The sequence below is a fragment of the Lepidochelys olivacea genome (assembly GCF_965140295.1).
Source record: "Lepidochelys olivacea isolate rLepOli2 genome assembly, chromosome: 1".
Classification (NCBI taxonomy): domain Eukaryota; kingdom Metazoa; phylum Chordata; order Testudines; family Cheloniidae; genus Lepidochelys; species Lepidochelys olivacea.
In genome coordinates, this window is record NC_140411.1 from 681,927 (window position 1) to 706,445 (window position 24,519).

The window sequence follows — 24,519 nt, forward strand, 5'->3', positions numbered from 1 at the left end:
CTGCAAATAAACTTTTCTGCTTCTCCACCTCGTTGTGATTATTGGGTGTAGCACACCGGGTAACGAACCAACTCAAGCTGTTGTTCAGCCTCTCGGCACTGGGTGCCGGCAACAGTGGGATAAGGGGGTGTGGTTGTTACAGAGCCCTAGAGGGCCAGTGGGATGGTGTCTGCACAGAGAATGGCTGACACACTATCTCCTGGCCACTGATGGCCTGGGCCCTTCCCCCCTGCAAGGTGCCAATTGAAGAGATTGGAGAGCAAAGGGATCAGGTGGCCTCCTGGCCCAGGAAAGAGACAAAGGCCAGAGGAGCGGCTGGAGAGTTTCAGTTTGGAGCTGGCTGGGGAAAGAGAGGGAGGCTCAGACCCATAGTTTGGCCTCCCTGGCCCCACGATGGACCTGACGGAGGGGTTCTGTTTCCTGTACCTACCAGCTCTGGTTTGGACTATGTTCCTGTCATCTAATAAACCCTCTGTTTTACTGGCTGGCAGAGAGTCCCGTCTGACTGCGGAGTTGGGGGGCAGGAGCCTCTGGCTTCCCCAGGACCCCGCCTGGGCGGACTCGCTGTGGGAAGTGCACGGAGGGGCAGAGGAGGCTGAATGCTCCAAGGTCATAGACTATCAGGGTTGGAAGGGACCTCAGGAGGTCATCTAGTCCAACTCCCTGCTCAAAGCAGGACCGATCCCCAACTAAATCATACCAGTCAGATCCAGGAGGGTCCAAGTTGTGGAAGCTTCTTGCCCTGGGGACAGTCTGCTCAGGGAGAGGAGGCTTCCACAGAGTCCTGCCTGGCTTTGTATGGAGCAGTTCCAGAGCATGGCCAGTGATTTGGTGACATTAACATTATGGCTAACCTTTATAGCAACTTCCCTTAGTCCAGTCACTTCAAGTAATGTGCTTTGGAATCCTTGATTGTGCTGTTCCCAGTTTTCAAACAGCAGCCCCACCCCGCCCCGTATATGCACGATAGTCTTAGCAATAGTTTAGGGGTAACGTTTCAAAAGTCCATTGGTCTCCCTCCCTAAGTGAGGAGGAACTTCTGCAGAGGGCATCGGAGTATGGAGACTATTGCATCCTTGGGTTTGGGTTCTTTTGGTATCTTAGTTCCGGACTCAGTTCTCTTGCAGAATTCAAACACAAACCAAAACACGTTATGGGATAAAAGGGACTCAGGGTTAAAAAGTGGTCGATGGTTTCCCCTATGATTTTAGTGAGTAAAATTGAAAAAATTGTATCCTAAAAAGCCGTGGACTGCCTTCCCCAGCGATCTGCTTTGGGTGAATAGGCAACGCTCCTGTCACGCTGGTCTTGTGTCAAGTGGCCCATTCTCTGCCTTTGCAGGCTACATCTATGAGTAACAAAGGAAACAATGGGACCCAGCGGGCACCGACTGAGCCAAGCAGTGCCCCAGAGCTCCGGGAGTTATTGAGCTCACTGTCTTCACCAAGTACGGCACGCAGCAATACGTCAAAGCCAACCGCGTCGATGGTCGGCCTCCCTGGCGTTCCGGGACACCTGCCCCAGCTTCTTGGCTTTCCTGTGGCTCTGCTTCTGGGCCCTGACGCGCCCCTTCTCCTGCTCCGCCCGAGCAACCAGATCGCAGCTGTTGACGTACAGCTGGATCGGAACGGTGCTTCTCCCCACCGGCCCTGGAGATCCAGCATCTCCCGTGAGCACCAGGCAGGAGTGCGTCTGGAGCGCGTAGCCAGCAGGACACTGCACACACCAGTGGAGAGCTGCTCTCAGGAAAGGGAATTTCCGAAATCCACGCCAGGGGGGTCTGGTCTCTGTGACCCCTGGGCAGTGGAGTTCACAATGGTGGCCAGAGCGGTCAGAGTGGGGGCATTGTGGGGCAGCTGCTGGAGGACTGCTATGGTTGACATGAGTAATGCGGCGTTGACACTCACGCCGTGCCGATCTCAATACATGCCCCCCAACCTGGAGCGAATACTCACCAGCAACCACACGCCACACAACAGAACCACTAACCCAGGAACCTATCCTTGCAACAAAGCCCGTTGCCAACTGTGTCCACATATCTATTCAGGGGACACCATCATAGGGCCTAATCACATCAGCCACACTATCAGAGGCTCGTTCACCTGCACATCCACCAATGTGATCTACGCCATCATGGGCCAGCAATGCCCCTCTGCCATGTACATTGGTCAAACTGGACAGTCTCTACGTAAAAGAATAAATGGACACAAATCAGATGTTAAGAATTATAACATTCATAAACCAGTCGGAGAACACTTCAATCTCTCTGGTCACGCAATCACAGACATGAAAGTTGCGATATTACAACAGAAAAACTTCAAAAACAGACTCCAACGAGAGACTGCTGAATTGGAATTCATTTGCAAACTGGATACAATTAACTTAGGCTTGAATAAAGACTGGGAGTGGATGGGTCATTACACAGAGTAAAACTATTTCCCCATGTTTATCTCCCCCTGACCACCCCAGACGTTCTTGTCAACTGCTGGAAATGGCCCACCTTGATTAACACTACAAAAGGTCCCCCTGCCTGCTCTCCTGCTGGTAATAGCTCACCGTACCTGATCCCTCTGGTTACAGTGTGTAGGTAACACCCATTGTTTCCTGTTCTCTGTGTATATAAATCTCCCCACTGTATTTTCCACTGCATGCATCTGATGAACTGAGCTGTAGCTCACGAAAGCTCATGCTCTAATAAATTGGTTAGTCTCTAAGGTGCCACAAGTCCTCCTTTTCTTTTTACGGATACAGACTAACACGGCTGCTACTCTGAATACATGGACCATGGCACAACGCCCTCGGAAGGGGGTGTTCCTGCCTGGCTGGAATGGGGCGCTTCTCCCTAGGGAGACGTGTCCACACCTGTGTGGTGTGGAGCAGGCCGGAGCTGTCACAGGTGCCCTCAGCAGGGTGTTATCAGAGGAGTCAGACCCCTGGCTTCCCTCTCACGGTGCTCAGATAGAGAAGGTTCAGAGTAACAGCCGTGTTCGTCTGTATTTGCAAAAAGAGAAGGAGGACTTGTGGCACCTTAGAGACTAACCAATTTATTTGAGCATGAGCTTTCGTGAGCTACAGCTCACTTCATCGGATGCATACCGTGGAAACTGCAGCAGACTTTATATACACACAGAGATCATGAAACAATACCTCCTCCCACCCCACTGTCCTGCTGGTAATAGCTTATCAGGTAGAGAAGGAGACTTTGGACATAATCCAAGGGTATAAAAAGTTTCATGTCTTTATTTCTGCGTGTCTGATGTTGCGTGCAATTGACCGTGAACCGCTCCTGGACATTGCCACAGGGCCAGCAAACACCCAGTGAAGATGTGGGACTCATCTGCAATAGCTTTATGGCACAACAGTGGCTGACCGGCCAGAGATTGCTGCCCCAGGGCTGCAGAAGGGCTCAGGGGCTGCTCATGGGGCAGAGCAGGAGAGCTGAGGCATTTGCGTCCTGTAGCCGTCTGGGACGATAGGACGGGGCGTCTGGACTGGCTAGGACCAGCCCATATCAGTGCAGGACCCGAAGGACAATGAGGACTCCAAGGACTGAACCACTCAACGCCCCCAGCCGGGAAGCTCTGGCCAGCGGAGCATGGGGTCTCCCCAGGGAGGACGACCAAGACAGGCACAAGATTCCCTGCAGAGTGTAAAGGTCTCTGACCGGAGTCGCAGGAGGCTGGAGCTAAGAGGAGGTGGTGAGGCCGCATGGCCGGCCCTGGAGGGAGAACAGGAATCCTTGGGGGTCTGGGTCATCGGGGGGTTCCTCCCCAGGCCTGTCCCAAAGCTGCAGGCACAGCCCTGTCCTGGGAATCCGAGAAGCCGCCCAAAAGGGAGATTATTTTTTTGTTACAAATGTGTGATGACGAAATCCCGTGTGAACGTGAGGAGCCGGGGTGCAGACGTGCCCCTGGAGCATTGGCCACACGTGCAGCGGAGCAGAGTCCAAATGCCAGACGCCGTGCGAGCCAATCTGATACCCCAGCCGGCCTGGTCTCAGCGATGGTGACTGGCCCCGCCACACTGCGCTCACCAGTCCCCGCCCTGGTGACACAGGGACGGGGGAGCTCTCAGACCTCAGCTGGATCCTGGTGAAGGTGTCTGATGTTTTGGGGGCCCCCAGTGCAGTGAGGGGTCCTGTCACTGCTGGTCAGCAACCTGGAGGGCTTCACTCTGCACAGCCTGAACTCAGAGCCCTGATCCCCTGGCTCTCCCCAGCCCTGTCAGTCCCTGCAGGGTGACCCTGAGTCTCCCCAAATCCCCCTCCCCAAGCTCCTAGCTGCCAGACACTTGGCCCGTTCCCCTCTGGCTCGTCCCCCTGAAGGTTGGTTTTACGTCCCCACCCCCTCCTTGCACCCCAGAGACCAGCCTGGGGAGTCAAACACAGAGACGTGACACAGCCAGACAGTCCCTTGGTGGCGAGACGCTCCCAGCAGGACCCTGCAGGCAGGGAGCCCCCCATAGCACCCACCACCGGCCTTGGCCGCCGGGTCAATCCCCTCCCTGTTTCCTCTCCGCCCACGGGATGCGGGACATTCTGGGCAGGATTTCTCAGGGCCGCACCTGTCATGCGTCTCTTCCTGGTCGGCCGATGCCGGGTGCTTGGAGGCCACCGGCAGGGAGAGCCGAGGCTGGGGGGAGCCGGGAGAGCCCTCGCCGCCCTGCCCCCTGTCACTGTGCTGCAGCCCAACGTCTGAGCTCCACTTTGTAGCCCTGGAAATTCATCACCCAGGCTGCAGGCTCAGAACCCAACAAGCCGAGTCATGCCTGGCCCTGCCCTGAGTGCAGGGACGGGACCAGCCAATGCCCCCTGGGCCCCTCCCGGCCTGCGGGTCCAGGACCCTGTGCCATGTACTTATACGAACTGACACTGGGTGCAGCCACTCCATCCAGCCGCTCCGTCGCTGGGATTCAGAGCCCCCGTTCTCCCCTGGGGGGCTCGAGACCCTGCTCGGAACGAAGGACCGGGGGAGGAGCCCAGCGGGGGACGGAAAAAATTGCAAACCAGACTCCTGAGAATGCTCTGCCCTTGTCTCTGGGTCACCTTGTCTGCAAACACAAATGAACCAGCCTCTGCTGCAGCCCGGCCTCCTGGCTCCAGCCCAGCCTCCCGGCTCCAGCCTGGCCTCCCTGATCCAGCCCAGCCTCTGCTCCAACCCGGCCTCTGCTCCAGCCTGGCCTCTCTGGTGCAAAGGGCGGCCTTGGCCTGTCTCTGCAGGGGCAGCTCGAGCGCCACATGGCAAAACTGGAGACTTAAATCTCCCTCCACAAACCCTCCCTGTTCCCTCCTTTCTCGGTCCCCGTGGCCACAAGCCCAGCCTGCCTGTACCTCGGCCCTGGGCTCCAGCTCCTTCCCGCTTGGCTCTGGCGAAGGCTTGTGGATACATCCTGCATCACCTCTCCAGCCCGAGGCAGAGCCACCCACAGAGCTCAGACTCTCCTCCAGGTCTCTTGTGTCTCCATCCCTGCCCCCCCGCTCTCCGGCCTCGCCTCTGGCACGCTGAAGGTTCCCTCAAAAAGACTTTTCCGAAGCAGGGGGTGTAGCACCGATCGTGCGGCTCTGGGACACCTGATCCAGTGTCATCCTGGCTGCCCAGATCCACTCAGTCTGCTGCTGCGAAGATCGTCCTCCAAGCCCCTGGCACTGACCAGAGAATCACAGGACCGGAAGGGCCCTCGAGAGGTCAGCTCGTCCAGTGCCACGGACCCCCGGTCGCGCCCACGCTCGGCCCCGTGTGGTCCCTGGGGGGAGCCCCCTTCAGTGCGACAGCCCTTCTCGAGGGGCCACTCTCTCTCAGGGGTCCAGCCCCCCGGCCTCCTGGAACTGCACCTCTCTGAGGGCTGGTCTACACTCGGGGGGAAGGGTGTGTGTGTTTCGATCTAAGATATGCAACTCCAGCAGGAGAGTGGGGTGGGGGGAGGTATTTTTTCATGCTTTGTGTGTATAAAAGATCTTCTACACTTTCCACAGTATGCATCCGATGAAGTGAGCTGTAGCTCACGAAAGCTCATGCTCAAATAAATTGGTTAGTCTCTAAGGTGCCACAAGTCCTCCTGTTCTTTTTACGAAACCAGTGTTGCTGAAGTTGACGTACTTCAATCTACTCACCGCGGTGTCTTCGCTGCGCGGAGTCGACGGCTGACGGTCCCCCGTTGCCTCTCGCTCCGGTGGAGTCCCGGCGTCAACGGGGGAGCGCTCAGGGGTCAATTTATCGCCTCTAGATGCGATAAATCGACCCCCGCTGCCCGTTGCTCCTGTGGGTAGTGTAGACAAGTCCTGAGCCTCAGCACGCCTGTCTGTGCCATGGGCCCCATCAAGGAGTCCCCTCGCTCTGGACCCCCAGGGCCCTCCCCCCCCCGCTGCCCCCAATCTCTAGACTGGAGCGACTCTGGGCCAGCGTAACACAGGAGGGTTTAGTGAGCGTCTGAACCCAGCACAGGAAAGTGCCCGGCCTCAGGCCTGGCCTCCCCCAGCCCAGCCCATTTAGGGCTGTCCCGCATCCAGGGCGGCTCTGCCCGCTCCCTCCCCCCTGCCGAGCCCCCCTATCACCGCCCCCAAGCCCCGCCTCTGCCCTTTGTCTCGGTCGCTGGGGCCCCTCTCCTCCGCCCTTTGTTCCCCCCCGGCGGGACCCGCTGGTCCGGTCACCGGGGTCCTCCCACTGCCCAGACCCGGCTATCGGCCAAGCTGGGGTGGGCCTCTTAGTCACCAGGTGTTGGGGTTCCCCGTCTCCAGGCCATTGTCCGGGGTCCCGGTTGCTAGGCGAGGTCACACCTTGTCCTCTGCAACAACCCCCCTCTCCCACCACCTTGTTAAACGTGCAGGACACAGGGAAACTGAGGCGCACACATGCTCTTAATGTAAATCACCACAAACATCCCCAACTTTGTCACATCCAGTCCCCCGCACTCGTGGCAGGACTAAGTATTATCTAGACCATCCTTGACAGACGTTTGTCCAACCAGCTCTTAAAAATCCCCAATGATGGAGATTCCACCACCTCCCTGGGCAATTTATTCCAGGGCTTAACCACCCTGGCAATTAGGAAGCTTTAGCTAATGTCCAACCTAAACCGCCCTTGCTGCAACGTAAGCCCATTGCCTCTCAGTCTTCTCTTTTCCAGACTAAACAAATCCCATTTTTTCAATCTTCCCTCACAGGTCATGTTTTCTAGACCTTCCATCATTTTTGTTACTCTTCTCTGGACTTTCTCCAATTTGTCCACATCCTTCCTGAAATGTGTCACCCAGAACTGGACACAATACTCCAGTTGAGGCCTAATCAGCGCGGAGTAGAGTGGAAGAATTACTTCCTGTGTCTTGATTACAGCACTCCTGCTAATCCAGCCCAGAATGATGTTTGCTTTTTTTGCAACAGCGTTACACTGTTGACTCGTATAGATCCCTTTCTGCAGTTCTCCTTTCTAGGCAGTCATTGCCCATTTTGTATGTGTGCAACCGATTGTCCCTTCCTAAGTGGGGTACTTTGCATTTGTCCTTATTGAATTTCATCCTATTTACTTCAGACCATTTCTCTAGTTTGTCCAGATCATTTTAAATTTTAATCCTGTTCTCCAAAGCACTTGCAACCCCTCCCAGCTTGGTATTGTCCACAAACTTTGTAAGTGTACTCTGTATGCCATTATCTAAATCAGTGAAGATATTGAAGAGAACCAGGCCCAGAACTGATCCCTGTGGGACCCCACTCGTTATTCCCTTTCAGCATGACTGTGAAGCACTGATAACTCCTCTCTGGGAACGGTTTTCCAACCAGTTTTGTACCCACCTTATAGTAGCTCCATCTAGGTTGCATTTCCCTAGTTTGTTTGTGAGAGTATCAAAAGCCTTACTGGAGTCAGGATATACCACGTCTACCGCTTCCCCTCTATCCACAAGGCTCGTTACCCTGGTGAAGAAAGCTACCGGGTTGGTTTGACACGATTTGTTTTTGACAAATCCATGCTGACTGTTACTTATCACCTTATTATTTTCTAGATGTTTGCAAAATGATTGCTTAATTATTTGCTCCATTATCTTTCTGGGTACAGATGTTAAGCTGACTGGTCTGTCATTCCCTGGGTTGTCCTTATTTTACTTTTTAGAGATGGGCACTAGATTTGCCCTTTCCCAGTCTTCTGAAATCTCTCCCGTCTTCCATGACTTCTCAGAGATAATCGCTAATGGCTGAGATCTCTCCTCAGTCAGCTCCTTGAGTGTTCTTGGATGCATTTCACCAGGCCCCAGTGACTTGAAGACATCTATCTTGTCTAAGTAACTTTTAACTTGTTCTATTCCTATTTTAGCCTCTTCTGACCCTACCTGGTATTCACTGGCATTCACTACATTAGATGTCCAATCACCACCAACCGTCTTGGTGAAAACCAAAACGAAGAAGTCATTTAGCACCTCTGCCATTTCCACAATCCCTGTTATTGTTTCCCCCGCTCACTGAGTAATGAGCCAACCCTGTCCTTGGTCTTCCTCTTTCTTCTAATGTACTTGTAGAAAGTTTTCTTGTTACCCTTTATGTCTCTGGCTAGTTTAATGGAATGGGGCGGGCCCCGTGCCCAGAGGGGGAGAGAGGGGCAGGACCCCATGCCCAGAGCAGGGGAGGGAGGCAGGGTCCCGTGCCCAGGAAAAGGGAGCAGGGCCCTGTACCCAGCATGACAGGAGGGAGGCAGGGCCCCGTGGCCAGGGAAGGGGGGGGCCCTAACCCAGGCCCAGGTAAGGGTGGGTATGGCCCAGGCCCAGGGTGGGGGAGGGTGGCAGGGCGCTGACCCCCGGGTGCTGTGCTCACTGACCTGCACTTTGGTCGCTGCCCTGAGCTGAGCAAACAGAGCTGGGGCCAGGGTTACCCCCCTGCGGGGCGTCCCCAGGGAGCTGCTGGGAAACAGGCAGGACAGTGCCAGGAATGTACCCCCTGGCCTAGCCGTCTGCCCCATGCAGCACCCCCGTCCCATCCCTCTGCCCCATGCAGCCCCCCCGGCCCAGTCCCCTCTGCCCCATGCAGCGCCCCCCCTCGCTCTGTCCCTCTGCCCCTTGCAGCCCCCCCGGCTTGGTCCCTCTGCCCCATGAAGCCCTGCCAGCCCGGTTGCCTTTGCCCCATGCGCGCACACACACCCCCTGGCCTGGTCCCCTCTTCCCCATGCAGCACCCCCCCTTGCCCTGTCCCTCTGCCCCATGGAGCCCCCCCCCCCCGGCTCGGTCCCTCTGTCCCATGCAACCCACCCCAGCCCGGCCATCTGCCCCATGCAGCCCCCACACCTGTCCCTCTGCCCCATGTAGCCCCCTCGGCCCGGTCCCCTCTGCCCCATGCAGCCCCCATGCAGCGCCCCCCCTCGCCCTGTCCCTCTGCCCCATGCATCTCCCCCTCCCCGCCCCCAGCTCTCCCCAGGCCCCTAGCCAGCACTCAGGGGATTTACCCAGTGGGGACCCAGGGGCAGCCCTGGGTGGGGGGCAGCGGTGGTGTGGACCTGTGCTCAGCCCTGCACCCCATCCCAGCAAGGCCCCGGGGGCCAAGTCCTGGGGCAGACAGTGAACAACCCCCACCCTGCTCGGCTCCAGGGGGGCAGAGTCTCCCCATTCCACCTGGCTGCCTCTGCTGGGTTCTGGGGGTCTCCGGGGCTCTCGGCTCCGGGCTGTGGGGCTGGTCCCCGGGGCAGCAGGGAGCCTGGCGTGTGCAGGGTTAATTGGAGCTGCTCTGGGCTGGGGGGGTGGGGGCTGTGCCATGGGCTCTGGGCCCTGCCTCCCACTCTATATAGGGGCAGGCGACAGCCCAGAGCCCTGAGCCAGATCAGCATGCGGGGTGCCGTGGCCACCCTGTCCCTGGCCTGGGCGCTGGCCCTGGGGCTCGCCCACTCCCTGTGAGTGGCACAGCTGGGGCGTGGGGCATGGGCACAGCTCCTGCCACGTGTGCAGAGGGGGCCGAGGGCGTGTGCGGCCAGAGGGCCCGTGCGAGGGGGGATGGTGTGAGGGGGGCCCATGTACGAGGGGCAGGGCCTGGCTGTGTGTGCAGGTGGGGATGGCACTGGCAGAAGCGTTTGTGTGAGGAAGGGCTGGCGGGGGTGCTGGTGTGAGAGGGACGGGCACTGGTGCGAGAGGGACGGGTGCTGGTGCGAGAGGGACAGATGTGGGAGGGGGATGGGCACTGGTGCGAGAGGGATGGGTGCTGGTGCGAGAGGGACAGATGTGGGAGGGGGACGGGCGCTGGTGCGAGAGGGACGGGCACTGGTGCGAGAGGGACGGGTGCTGGTGCGAGAGGGACAGATGTGGGAGGGGGACGGGCGCTGGTGCGAGAGGGACGGGTGCTGGTGCGAGAGGGACAGATGTGGGAGGGGGACGGGCGCTGGTGCGAGAGGGACGGGTGCTGGTGCGAGAGGGACAGATGTGGGAGGGGGACGGGCACTGGTGCGAGAGGGACGGTCGCTGGTGCTAGAGGGACGGGCACTGGTGCTAGAGGGACGGGTGCTGGTGTGAGAGGGATGGGTGCTGGTGCGAGAGGGATGGGTGCTGGTGAGAAAGGGATGGGTGCTGGTGCGAGAGGGACAGATGTGGGAGGGGGACAGGCGCTGGTGCGAGAGGGACGGGTGCTGGTGCGAGAGGGACAGATGTGGGAGGGGGACGGGTGCTGGTGCGAGAGGGACGGGCCCTGGTGCGAGAGGGACGGGCCCTGGTGCGAGAGGGACGGGTGCTGGTGCGAGAGGGATGGGTGCTGGTGCAAGAGGGACGGGTGCTGGTGTGAGAGGGACAGATGTGGGAGGGGGACGGGCCCTGGTGCGAGAGGGACGGGCCCTGGTGCGAGAGGGACGGGTGCTGGTGCGAGAGGGACAGATGTGGGAGGGGGACGGGCCCTGGTGCGAGAGGGACGGGCCCTGGTGCGAGAGGGACGGGCGCTGGTGCACGTCAGGAGGGCGCGGGCGTTCGTGCACGCAGCTGCCGAGACCCCGGGTGTGGCTCCTGCAGGCCGGGAGAGGTGGGTGTGTTTCAGGACCTGTCCCGAGCACACCTGCCCAGACCCGGTGCCCAGCGCCCAGGTGCCCCGTCCCCCAGGAGCTCACAGCAGGGCCCAGGCCCCAAGACTAAAGCTACCCCTTGTTGGAGGTCTGGGGTCCCTCTGCCCCCCACACTGCCCCAGCAAGGAGAGGATCCAGCTGGGGAGGAGACCTCAGGGTACCGGGACCCACACTGCCTTCTCTCCACAACAGCCCTGGCAAACCGGGGGAGGCCGGACTGCGGTTCCACCATGGGGCTGGGACCCACCTCAACGACACAGGTGAGACGCAGCCGGGGGGCAGCCTGCGGCCGGGGGGTCGGGATGCAGCGGGGTGTGTGTGTCAGGGATCCCCCAGCCCAGATCCCTCGCCTGCTTTCCGGACAGTCCCTGGCAGGCCCCCTGCAGGCGTCAGCCCCCTCCGGGTCACACTCCCCGTGGTCAGCCCCTCGGCTCCCCCCCTCCTGGGACCGACCCTCGGAGCCCCCAGCTTCCACCTCACGTTGGGAGCTCCCTGGGTGGGACCCCCGTGGGAGACTTGTACCCCAAGGGAGCCAGGCACTCCCCTGCCTCACTCTGCAGTGACTCAGCCAGCGGGTAACAGCAGGGGGGTGCCTGGGGGTCTGGACCCAGCGCAGAGAGTTAGAGCCTGGGCCAGCCGGGTCGGATCAGAGCCCAGAGCCCCCCGGCCCCTCTGTAATCCCTGTCCAGGAACATGTGTCCAGCCGCCCCTGCATCACTACCCCCAGTCCCTCCTCCGAGCTTTGTTCCAGTTCCTGGGCAAACCTGGTCACCTGGCCCTTGTCCTCCAGCTGGTCCGCAAGGGGGCGCAAGGGGGTGGGGGGGTTGTCAGTTGCTAGGTACCCGAGGCCTGGGCTGGTGTCTGGGCTCAGGTGCCCCTCTGTCACGGAGTCCCCGGGCGATGCTCCGGAACTGCTCCCCATGAAGCCAGGCAGGACTCTGGGGAAGTCTCCTCTCTGGGAGCAGCTTGTCTGCAGGACACACAGCTCACCCGGCTTCCCCCTTCCTGGGTCTGACCTTGGAGCATTCAGCCTCCTCTGCCCCTCCGTGCACTTCCCACAGCGAGTCTGCTCAGGCGGGGTCCTGGGGAAGCCAGAGGGTCCTGCACCCCAACTCCGCAGTCAGACGTGACTCTCAGCCAGCCAATAAAACAGAAGGTTTATTAGACGACAGGAACATGGTCTAAAACAAGAGCTTGTAGGTGCAGAGAACATGACCCCTCAGCTGGGTCCATTTTGGGGGGCAGTGAGCCAGACAACCACGTCTGCCCTTCACTCCATGTCCCGGCCAGCCCCAAACTGAAACTCCCTCCAGCCCCTCCTCCTCTGGGCTTTCCCCTTTCCCGGGCCAGGAGGTCTCCTGATTCCTTTGTTCTCCAACCCTTTAGCTCTCACCTTGCAGTGGGGAAGGGCCCAGGCCATCAGTTGCCAGGAAACAGGGTGTCGGCCATTCTCTGTGTCCAGACCCCCGCACACACCTGCCCTCTAGGGCTCTGCAATGATCATACACCCTTACCCCACCACCTAGATACTTAAGAACTTCATAGGGGAAACTGAGGCACCCCCACAGTATTCAGAGGAAACATTAAGAACAGTCCCACTTCGTCACATCTCTCCCCCCTCTGAGATCGAACTGAGCGGGGTCACATTAGCCGGTGACCTGGGGAAGTTTGAAGCCACCAACGTTCCCATGGATGCCCCAGCATCTCTCCCATTCCTTGGTAGGAGTTACACCAGGCCCTTCCAGTTTCACGCCCTCCCTTAGGTTGGGGGTTGTCGATAGCACTCGCAGGCCGCATGTGGGAAGGTTTATGCAGCCCCTGCCCTTTGGCCACCCCAAAACCCCAGGGGGTCAAACTGGGATTGGGTCTTCTCCCCAACAAGCTAGCCAAACACAGCCACTTGGTTATAGGACTGTTTAACTTTCTTAACAGCTTTCACTTCATCTGAGACCTTCTCAAAGCTCTCCACACTGGGTCTTTCAACAGGACAGTCAGTGGATCCATTCACAACAGAAAATTTCTGGCTGTTAAGAACTGAAACTTTCTTGATTAAATCACTTTCACACCCTTCAGTGGCAGTAAACTGCTTGCAAAGACTCCATGAGGATTCCTTTCCCGAGGGCTTTTCTATGCAACAATTCACCCCTCCCAGAAATTCTGCTCTTACCCTCTTTACCTAGGGCTTGCTCCAGAGGAACACTTTCCTGAGCAACAACAGACTCTTTCTGGGTCTCCCTTACATCCAGAATCACCTCTGGCCCATCAGGCGGATTCCTACACAATCCCCTTTCAGGCAAACTGACAGACTTCCTAGATAAAAGATTAGAAGCATTCTCCTTCCCTTTGCCACACACAAGTTCAGGAAGCTTTTCCTTCTTGCTACAGGTTTCCACACCCTCAGTAGGTAACACAATCACACACCTTCCCGCTCTCCTTGTGCCCTGGCTAGGATCTCACCCTGATTAGACAGAGTTGCTACATCCTTTCCAACAACACACTAGCAACAGGCAAAATATAAGCACCAGAATTGTCTAACTGCGACCCTAGTTACAGGGCCATTCTCCCGAGCAGACACAAACTTAGGACCCTTCCCTTCCTGGGCTTTAGCTGAATCCAGAACCAATTCTGAGACAACTGCACGACCCTCAACCGTCACAGGCTGAAAGGCCCCTTCTGTCTGCTCCACAGACAAAGAAGAGCCAGACACACCTTCTCCTTTCCCAGACACCCAGCTTGGGATCTCATTCCCCTGGTCCCAGCACACAGGGCTGGTCACAGACAACTGCTTGGAGACCAGGGTAGCTCCCTCCATAGGCAAGTCAATACCCCTGACAGACACAGGCACGTTTCCTTCCCTGTCCCAATTCTCCACCCAGCTAACAGGTAAGGTCCAGGGACACTCATCTGCCACTCTCCTCGCCTTCCCACGCTGCTGACTAGACAAAGCCATCAGCTCACAAGGCTGCCTAGGCTCATCCAAACTTCCCTTACCAAGCACCTTACCACTCCCCACAGATCCCCTGTCCTGCCTGTGTCTCCCCGCACTCAGCTGGGGTCTCCGCTCCCACTGTGCTCAGCGCTGCCCTTGCTGTCCCAGTGGGGGTAGGCAGTGAGCTTGCTGCTTTCCTCACAGCATCAGAGCCAGTGTGAGCCCCCCTCCAGTGTGCAAGGGGGCGGGGAGCATCTCTCTGTCCCACTCAGCCCCAGGGGGCTGGTTACAGGCAGGCAGGTAGCCTGAGCCAAGCAGCTCCTCCCTGCTGCCAGCCAGGTCATCTGCATTTTCACTGACCATTTCCCTCTCCGCCGATTGGTTCCCTGGATTCAAATTCAAACCCTCGGCAGTTACAGGAGTAGGGCCTGGATCCTGTCCCAAAGAGACACAGTCACCCCACAACAGGGTCTCGCAGCCGATATCCCGGAGAACCCCAATGACCAGCCAGCCCCACCCCTCCTGGGTCTGCACAGGGATCTGGGCCATAGGCAGGGCGAGGGGCTTCGTCCCTGGGACCCTCACACAGCTCACCCAGCCCCTCAGCATCTGAGGCTGCACCACCCAGGGTCTGACACCAGTTCTCTCTGTGCCAGGATCTCGCCACCCCAGGAATGTCTCCCCATTGACCATCCCCTTCCGCTCCCACTGGGGGTCCAAGGGCCTGGCCCCAGGATACTCCACCCAGACATATAGGTTGGGGTCAGGAGTGGGAGCCTGTCCACCTCCCCACCCATCTGGCTGACGGAGTCTATGGCCTTGGGACCCGGCAAGGGAGCTAGACACCGGGGCTTTTCCGCAGGGTCCCCCTGGTTCAAATCGCCAGCCTGCTCAAAGGCAGTGAGGTGGCATCCACATCCCCCACCCCTTAACCAGGGGCAGCAATTTAGTCTCGAGGTTCCCTGCGGAACTGGCCCCCCGGGGTCTATCCCCACTCACCCCGGGGAGGTCCCCCAGGCCTCTCCACTCCCCCACCGCCAGTTCATGCTGCTGCAGCTTCTGCAGCTCTTTCTCGGGCTCTCGCTGTCTCTCACAGTCCTCTTGCTCTCTCGGACTCAGCTCCAATCCTGTCCGTCTGCGATCCCCCGATGGGGAACCCGATCGTGAAGACCCCCGTCTGGTCGGGGACAGGAGTCTTGGCGATGCCTGGCTACCACTTCCGCTGCTCCCAGATCCTGCTATAGCCCCATTGAGGGTCAGGAATCTGTTCCTTACAGCGGTCATCCTCCTCCAGCTGCACGATTAACTCTGCTTTGGTGAACTTCCCAATGCGCAACCCTCTCTTTCTGCACAGGGTTACGATGTCCTTCTTAAGGAGACGGTGACAGGCCATCACTTCACTCTTCCCAAGTTGTTGTGGACTCACAGGCCTGTGCGCTCTTAGCTCCCCACCATTTCCAGGGAGAACCCCTAGTGTGCCAGCCCTTCTCGAGGTCACCCCCTCTTTGCCAGGGTCGAGCTGCAGACTCCTCCGCCCCTGGGACCGCTCGCTGCAATCCCCCAGGGGACCCTGTTACTGCAAAAGTCCTTCTCTCTGGTCACACACTCCCAGGGGTTAACCGCCCCCTGAAACCGTCTCTCTTTGAATCTTCAGCAGGCCTGGTCCCCGTCAATCCCCCTTCGTTTTACTGCTCCCCCGTCACTTACTGCAGGAAGCGCCGTCCACGGGGTGCAGTACATCCCACCGCTGCCACCAGTTGTCACGGAGTCCCTGGGCGATGCTCTGGAGCTGCTCCCCATGAAGCCAGTCAGGACTCTGGGGCAGTCGCCTTCCTGCGAGCAGCCTGTCTGCAGGACACACAGCTCACCCGGCTCCACCTTCCTGGGTCTGACCTCGGAGCATTCAGCCTCCTCTGCCCCTCTGTGCGCTTCCCCCAGCAAGTCTGCTCAGGCGGGGTCCTGGGGAAGCCAGAGGGTCCTGCTCCCCAACTTCGCAGTCAGACGTGACTCTCAGCCAGCCAGTAAAACAGAAGGTTTATTAGACGACAGGAACATGGTCTAAAACAGAGCTTGCAGGTGCAGAGAACAGGACCCCTCAGCTGGGTCCATTTTGGGGGGCAGTGAGCCAGACAACCACATCTGCCCTTCACTCCATGTCCCAGCCAGCCCCAAACTGAAACTCTCTCCAGCCCCTCCTCCTCTGGACTTTGTCCCTTTCCCGGGCCAGGAGGGCACCGGATTCCTTTGTTCTCCAACCCTTTAGTTCTCACCTTGCAGGGGGGAAGGGCCCAGGCCATCAGTTGCCAGGAAACAGGGTGTGGACCATTCTCCGTGTCCAGACCCCTGCACACCCCTGCCCTCTAGGGCTCTGCAATGATCATACACCCTTATCGCACCACCTAGCTACTTAAGAACTTCATAGGGGAAACTGAGGCACCCCCACACTATTCAGAGGAAACATTAAGAACAGTCCTACTTCGTCACACCATCCCACCTGGATCTCTGGGTCTCTACAAAGAGCAAGCCACCTTTTCCTCCCAAACCCCAGGTAACCGTGCAGCACACAGGGAAACTGAGGCACACACTGTTGTTGTACAAAACACTCGGAAAATTCCCACATTCTCATGGTGGAGAGGGAGGGTTGGTTCCTGGGGATGTGGCAGCAGGGGCGGGGTGGAGGCAGGTCTGGTCAGTGAATGTGGTGGGAGGAGGTCGGGTAGTTCCTGGGGGACAGGATGGGGGGCTTCCCCCCAGCTCCCTTTGCTGGACTGCACTGTACTCTCCTCCCCAGAGGTGGCAAGCCGGTGTGCGGACGAGGGGGGCTTTGACGCCGTCACACTGGACGAGCACGGCGTGATGCTCTTCTTCAGAGGTACGGGGGCCTCTGGCTCGCTGGGGCAGGGGAAGGAAAGGGGCGTCCGTCACAGGCTGTCCCGGGCGCCCAGGCTGGGGGCGCTGGCCCTGCTCTGAGTGACACCAGGCAGGACTCTGGGCAGCGTCTGCCCTCAGGGCACCTGTCCCAGGGCAAGGACCCTGCTCTGCTTTGGGGCCTCCTGAGTCTGGCCTCGGAGCGTTCAGCCCCCTGGTCACCCCATGAGCTCCCTGCAGCGAGTCCCCCTGGGGGGGACCCCTGGGGAGCCTCACCCCCAAAGGGCCCTGCCCCCCACGCCGCAGCCAGCCGTGACTCCCAGCCCGCGTGTGGCACAGACGGGTTATTATCGTCGGGAACCCAGCGTAGAACAGAGCTTGGTAGCACCGGGATCGGGGACCCTCAGCAAAGTCCATCTGGTGGGGGGCAGAGCCCTGGGCCCTCGCCCCTGAGTCCCCAACCAGGAGAATGACTCGCTTCCAGCTGCCCGGCCCCCATCACGCCCATTGCCGTCCTCCGTCCTTTGTCCCTTTCCCCGGTCCAGCAGGTCACCCCAGCTGCACCAACACCCCCGGCTGCTCCTTGCGGAGGAGGGGGCCTGGCCAGCAGTTGCCAGGCTGCCGAGTGTTCGCTGTTCTCCGCAGCCCATCAGCAGCCACACCTGCCCTCTGGGGGTCTCTGCAATGATAACACACCCTGTCCCACCACCTCAGTACTTGAGTAACACATGGGGAAACTGAGGCACACACTGTGTTCAGAGAAGACATTAAGAACGTTCTCACTTCGTCACCCTCCCCACTTCCCATCGTGCTCCGGGGCCCAGCCCTGCCCTGCTCAGGCTCCCTTGGCCTCGCCCGGCAGGTGACCACGTCTGGAAGGGCTTCCACGGCCCGGCCCAGCTCATCAACGCCACCTGGCCTGAGATCCAGGGCCCCGTGGACGCTGCGCTGCGCATCCACCACAAGGAGGCCCCCGGTGTGCACGACAGCGTCTACCTCTTCCAGGTGCTGGGGGGTGCCGGGCAGGGCTCAGTGTGGGGTGGGGGCTCAGTGGGGGGGCTGGGCTGCAGGGGGTGGGGTGGGGGCTCATAGAATCATAGAATATCAGGGTTGGAAGCGACCTCAGGAGGTCATCTAGTCCAACCCCCTGCTCAAAGCAGGACCAATCCCCAATTTTTGCCCCAGATCCCTAAATAGCCCCCTCAAGGATTGAACTCACAACCCTGGGTTTAGGAGGCCAATGCTCAAACCACTGAGCTATCCCTCCCACTCAGTGGGGGGCTGTGTTGCAGGGGGCCTCGGGGGGCAGGGGGGGTCTGGGCTGCAGGGACCGGGTGGGGGCTCAGTGGGGCTGAGGTGCAAGTGGGCTGGGGGCAGAGTAGCTGTCGGGAAAGGCCGGTACCCGGGATCCTGGGGTCCTACCGGCTCAGGTGCCAGGCCGGGCCCGTCTCCGTAAAGCCCCATGGTCCAGCTGAGGTGTGTGTGCCCACAGGGCATGCGGGTCTGGGCGTATGCGGGGGGCCGGCTGCGGCCCGGCTACCCCCGGCTCATCGGGGACGAGTTCAAGGGGGTGCCTGGGGACCTGGACAGCGCCGTGGAGTGTCACCCCGAGGATTGCACGGCCGAGAGCCTTCTCTTCTTCAAGGGTACGGGGCCAGGCTGGGGGAGGGCAGGTGGGGCAGGCTCAGGGAAGGTGTTGTGTAGGGGTCTTGGTTAGAGGGGAGCTGTGCAAGCCATGTGGGTGGCTGGGGGGCTGGGCAGGCGCTGACCCGGGCCGTGGGGGGGTCTGGGAGGAGGGCGGGCGCTGACCCGGGCCGTGGGGGGGTCCGGGGCTGGGCGGGCGCTGACCCAGGCCGTGGGGGGGTCCGGGGCTGGGCGGGCGCTGACCCGGGCCGTGTCTCTCTCCCTGCAGGGGGTGAGGTCTTCTTCTACGACCTGGGCCTGGGGGTGCTGAAGCGTCGCTCGTGGCCCTCGGTCAGCAGCTGCTCGGCGGCCGTGCGCTGGCTGGAGCGTTACTACTGCTTCCAGCGTGTCCTCTTCCTGCGCTTCCAGCCGGCCACGGGCCAGGTGCCCCCCGGCTACCCCCACGACGCCCGCGACTACTTCATGGCCTGCCCCGGGAGGGGTGAGATCGCGGTACCCCGGCTGCCCCCGCGATGCCCCCCCACCGCTCCCCTGATTCCCCCCGCTGCCCCCCCCGTGATGCCCCCGCCACAGCTCCCCTGATTCCCCCCGCTGCCCCCCCCACCGCTCACCTGATTCCCACCGCTGCCCCCCTCGCTGCCCCCCGCGATGCCCCCTGCCACCGCTCCCCTGATTCCCCCCGCTGCCCCACCACGATAGCCCCTGCCACAGCTCCCCTGATTCCCCCCGGCTGCTCCTCCCATGATACCCCCGGCTACAGCCCCCCTGCGATATCCCACCATGATCCTCCCAGCAGCCCCCCCCCGTGATACCCCCAATGGCCCCCGCCCGTGATATTGTGGCTGCCCCTCAATATCCCTGGCCTCACCAGGATCACAACCCCCAACTCCCCTGGCCACTCTGTGACTCTGACCCCCTGTCCCCCTATAATACTCCCATCCCCCAACAGCCCCTGCAATACCCCCTGGCCAACCTATGACCCTGTCACCGAGTGATGGGGAGTCAGAGCCCCGCACCCCCCACTTCCTGCGATTCCCCGGGACTCTCAGCCAGCCAGTAACACAGAAGGTTTATTAGACGCCAGGAACATGGTCCAAACCAGAGCTTGTGGGTACAGAGACCAGAACCCCTCAGTCAGGACTGTCTTGGGGGACAGGGAGCCCAGAGCCCCAACTGGGCCTCGTTTCCCCAGCCAGCTCCAAACTGAAACTCCCCCGCCCCTTCTCTGGCCTTTTTCTCTCTCCCAGGCCAGGAGGCCACCTGATCCCTTTGTTCTCCAGCCCCTTCTCTGGCCTTTCTCTCTCTCCCGGGCCAGGAGGCCACCTGATCTCTTTGTTCTCCAGCCCCTTCAGTGGGCAACTTTGCAGAGGAGGGGCCCAGGCCATCAGGAGACAGGGTGTCGGCCATTCTCTGTGCAGACGGCATCACACCTGCCCTCTCGGGCTCTGCAACAATCACACACCCTGATCCCACCACCTAGAGAATTAAGAACTGCCTAGGGGAAACTGAGGCACACACACAGTATTCCGAGAAAACATTAAGAACATTCCCACTTCATCATAGACCCCAACCTCCTTGGACCCCCACCAGCTGCCCCATGACCCCAATGTGTCCCGGGCTCCCCTGACACAACCTGGCCCTGTGAGCCCGCCACCAAAACACCCCAGACCCACTGGCCATCCTGTGACCTTGATATCCCCTGTTCCCCCCAGCCAACTTGGGACCCCCAACAGCCCCCGACCCACCTGTGACATCTCACCCCCCTGCCGTGTACCTGACCCTTCTCTCCCCTGCTGACGGGTGCAGGTCACGGGCACGAGGCCCGCAGAAACGCCACCGCCATGGCCATCCGGGACCGCTGCAGCGGCCTCGCCTTCCAGGCCTTCACCACGGACGATGCCAACCGCACCTACGCCTTCCGGGGTGAGTGGGGAGCAGCTGCGCCGGGAGGCAGAGGGGTCCCCAACCTGCTGCCTTGGCCCCCCTCCCGGGTCCCCACAGCCCGGCCCCAACCCTGAGGACGGCTCCAGCCTGCTCGGGCCTCGAGGGGCCACTGTGCCTGTGGAGGGAGAACTTGTCTGGTGCCCTGCAGCCCCCTGGCTGGAGCTCCTGGAGCCCCATCGCTCCCCATCGACCCCTCTTGTCCGGACAGTCCCCAGAGCCCCACCGCTCCCCATAGGCCCCCCTTGTCTGGCGGGCAAACCCCTTCCCCTCGGCTGCTGGTTCCAGGTGTGACCGGGACGTCCCGGCCATGGTCCGGAGAGCACGCCCAGCAGCCCCCCTCCCCAGAGCAGTGATGCCGAGCGGAGTGTTCTCGCCCGGCCTAGGGGGGCAGTACTTCCGCCTGGACTCCAAGCGGGACGGCTGGCACTCGTGGCCTCTCAACCACACGTGGCAGGAGCTGGCCGGGCCGGTGGACAGCGCCTTCAGCTGGGACAAGAAGCTCTACCTGATCCAGGTACGGGGGGAGGGGGGCGTCTTCTGGCCAAGCCCAGCTGTGTGGACAACTCACAACAGGGTGTCCAGCTCAGGGCCTGCTTGGCTGGGGTGTCTGTGTCCCCCCAGGGCAGGGCGGGGGGGCTGGGGTGTCTGTGTCCCCCCAAGGGCAGGGTGGAGGTTGGGGTGTCTGTGTCCCCCCCAGGGCAGGGTGGGGGCTGGGGTGTCTGACCCCCCACCAGGGCAGGGCAGGGGCTGGGGTGTCTGTGCCCCCCCAAGGGCAGGGTGGGGGCTGGCTGTCTGTGTCCCCCCAGAACAGGGCGAGGGCTGGGGTGTCTGTGTCCCCCCAGGGCAGGGTGGAGGTTGGGGTGTCTGTGTCCCCCCCAGGGCAGGGTGGGGGCTGGGGTGTCTGACCCCCCACCAGGGCAGGGCAGGGGCTGGGGTGTCTGTGCCCCCCCCAGGACAGGGCGAGGCCTGGGGTGTCTGTGTCCCCCCCAGGGCAGGGTGGAGGTTGGGGTGTCTGTGTCCCCCCCAGGGCAGGGCGAGGCCTGGGGTGTCTGTGTCCCCCAGGGCAGGGTGGAGGTTGGGGTGTCTGTGTCCCCCCCAGGGCAGGGCGGGGGCTGGGTGTCTGTGTCCCCCAGGGCAGGGTGGAGGTTGGGGTGTCTGTGTCCCCCCCAGGGCAGGGTGGGGGCTGGGTGTCTGTCCCCCACCCCCACCCCACCGGTCTGCGTGTGCCTTGCAGGGCTCCAAGGTCTACATCTACCGGGTGGGCCAGGGCTACACGCTGGTGCAGGGCTACCCCCGGGGCTTGGAGGAGGAGCTGGGCATCACAGGGGCAGACGCCACCTTCACCTGCCCCCACTCCGCTGAGCTCTTCGTCATCAAAGGTGTGGGCCGGGCACGGCCTGGCGAGAAGGGCAGTGAGGTCTAGTGGTCGGAGCAGGAGGGGTGGGGAGGGGAGGGTCAGAACAGGTGGGGTGGGGGTGCACAGTGCTGGGCTGGGGGTCTCCGTTCACATCATCGGGGAGGGGCGTGTGGGGCTGGGCTGGGGGCTCTGTTCACATGGCCGGTGAGAGGCGCGGGTGGGGCTGGGACAGGAGAGGGGCACACGGGGCTGAGCTGGGGGAGGGGTGCCTGGAGCTGGGCCGGGGGGCTCTGTTCACGTGGCCGGGGGAGGGGTGCACTGGCTGGGCCGGGGGAAGGGCGTGCGGGGCTGGGCCGGGGGCTCTGTTCACGTGGCCGGGGGAGGGGTGCACTGGCTGGGCCGGGGGAGGGGCGTGCGGGGCTGGGCCGGGGGCTCTGTTCACGTGGCCGGGGGAGGGGTGCACTGGCTGGGCCGGGGGAGGGGTGTGCGGGCTGGGCCGGGGGCTCTGTTCACGTGGCCGGGGGAGGGGTGCACTGGCTGGGCCGGGGGGAGGGGCGTGCGGGGCTGGGCCGGGGGCTCTGTTCACGTGGCCGGGGGAGGGGTGCACTGGCTGGGCCGGGGGAGGGGCATGCGGGGCTGGGCCGGGGGCTCTGTTCACGTGGCCGGGGGAGGGGTGCACTGGCTGGGCCGGGGGAGGGGCGTGCGGGGCTGGGCCGGGGGCTCTGTTCACGTGGCCGGGGGAGGGGTGCACTGGCTGGGCCGGGGGAGGGGTGTGCGGGCTGGGCCGGGGGCTCTGTTCACGTGGCCGGGGGAGGGGTGCACTGGCTGGGCCGGGGGAGGGGCGTGCGGGCTGGGCCGGGGGCTCTGTTCACGTGGCCGGGGGAGGGGTGCACTGGCTGGGCCGGGGGCTCTGTTCACGTGGCCGGGGGAGGGGTGCACTGGCTGGGCCGGGGGAGGGGCGTGCGGGCTGGCCCGGGGGCTCTGTTCACGTGGCCGGGGGAGGGGTGCACTGGCTGGGCCGGGGGAGGGGCGTGCGGGGCTGGGCCGGGGGCTCTGTTCACGTGGCCGGGGGAGGGGTGCACTGGCTGGGCCGGGGGAGGGGCGTGCGGGCTGGGCCGGGGGCTCTGTTCACGTGGCCGGGGGAGGGGTGCACTGGCTGGGCCGGGGGAGGGGCGTGCGGGCCGGGCCGGGGGCTCTGACGGCTCCTCTCTGCCCTGCAGGAAACTCCCTGAGGCGGGTGGATCTGAACCTGAGCCCGCGGAGCGAGAGGCTGGAGGGGCCCATCCCCCACGCCCAGGTGGACAGCGCCATGTGCAATGCGGACGGGGTGCACCTCTTCCACGGTGCTACCTTCCACCGCTACGCCAGCGTGGCCGAGCTCACGGCCAGCCCCAAGCCCTCCCCCCCCCAGAACGTGACGGCCGTCCTCTTTGGGTGCCCCCACTGATGGGGCACCGCTGCCTGACCCCTGGGGGCGAGTGGGACCTTCCAGCCGCCCCCCGGTTCCTTTACTGTGCCCCTCCCGTCTCCCTCCACCCACCCCACGCACAGGGGGTGTCCTGGGCCAGTGAGGCCCCGGGGCTCAGAGTTCCCCTCCCACCCGGGGAAGATGGCACCTGGCTTGCTCTGCCATCTGGGCACTTGCTCTGGCTGGCTCCCTCACCAGCCACTTGTTCCACTGGTTACCTGCCAGTCGCCTCTCTGCTGTGACCTCTGCCGGCCAGTCTCTTCATGATTTTTAGCGCTGAGCAGACTGGGCAGAAACATGCCCCACCACAACCGGCCTCAGCTCCCTTTGAACCTTTACAATAACAAACAGGCTCCTAATAAAGCTTATTTAGCTGTGTCTTTGAACCGCGGGGAGAAACAGGTTAAACCAGACCATGGACTGGGCGCATCTCGTAGCTGGAACCCTTGTCCCCATCCCTCTTACTGTCACCGGGCTCTGGCTTTCGAGTCCCTGGCTTAACGAGGTCCTTCCAGCTGAGGGTGACCCCCTCATTTGGGACAGGTTAAGCACAGTTCTGCCCCCCTTTACTCATACAATAAATCAACGACATTGATAACAGCATTTCATACTCCTGCATTCGGTACTAAAGTGATCTGTGACCCGACACCAGCTAAAGCAACGCTGCTCTGTAGGTTGAGTAGGTGTGTTCACGGAAGTACGGTTGGCTCCTGAAGCTTCTCCCCTGCCCAGCCAGCTGTCAGGGGAGAGTTCATTCAGACCCTTCTTACGTGTGTGTGCGTGTTTTCATGTGCGTCCATTTGTGTATGTGTGTATATGCATGTGTGCAAGTTTACATGTTCGTGTGCATTTGCACATGCGTGCATGTTTGTGTGCGTTTGCATGTGCGTGTATTTGCATAGGCGTGTATGTGCGTGTTTGCATGTGTGCAAGTTTGCATGTGTGACGCAGCAGGGACTGAGTGGGGCGGATTGACCTGGGGGTGTCGCAGGGGGTTTTTACTGGGACTGTCTGCAATGGGGATGGGATAGAAGGGGGGTGTCACTGGAGGGACGATATCTGAGCCTGTCACCTGAGCTGGGGGGGTGGGGTTGGGTCCAGGTGACACCTTTTGCCTGGGAAGCTGGACAAAGGCTGGAGGAGGAGCTGGGGGGAGGCTGGAGTGGGCTGGGGAAGAGGAGGGAGCCCCCAGAGCTGGGGTCTAATCTCCCTGCCCCCTAGAAGGGCCTGACTAAGGGGTCCTGTTTTTGCCTGCAAGCTCTGGTCTGGACTGTGTTCCTGTTGTCTTTAATAAACCTTC

General features: G+C 61.3%; 1 protein-coding gene across 1 annotated transcript; it reads left to right on the forward strand.

The window, feature by feature from the left end:
* The first annotated feature begins 9,752 nt into the window (after positions 1 to 9,752).
* On the forward strand, positions 9,753 to 23,822 carry HPX (hemopexin). The gene is made up of 10 exons (XM_084632549.1): positions 9,753 to 9,860; positions 11,202 to 11,269; positions 16,730 to 16,810; positions 17,669 to 17,811; positions 18,299 to 18,452; positions 18,719 to 18,931; positions 20,257 to 20,373; positions 20,778 to 20,908; positions 21,629 to 21,773; positions 22,972 to 23,822. The coding sequence occupies exons 1-10, from the start codon at positions 9,796 to 9,798 to the stop codon at positions 23,196 to 23,198; spliced, it is 1,344 nt and encodes a 447-aa protein (XP_084488675.1). The 5' UTR covers positions 9,753 to 9,795; the 3' UTR covers positions 23,199 to 23,822.
* Positions 23,823 to 24,519: the final 697 nt, after the last annotated feature.

What these genes read in the sequence shown, in the direction of transcription:
- HPX (XM_084632549.1), top strand. Translation starts at nt 9,796, where the DNA reads ATGCGGGGTGCCGTGGCCACCCTGTCCCTGGCCTGGGCGCTGGCCCTG. An exon ending in CATGGCCTGCCCCGGGAGGG is followed by an intron (nt 18,932 to 20,256) that starts GTGAGATCGCGG and finishes TGACGGGTGCAG; the next exon opens with GTCACGGGCACGAGGCCCGC. An exon ending in AGAAGCTCTACCTGATCCAG is followed by an intron (nt 20,909 to 21,628) that starts GTACGGGGGGAG and finishes TGTGCCTTGCAG; the next exon opens with GGCTCCAAGGTCTACATCTA.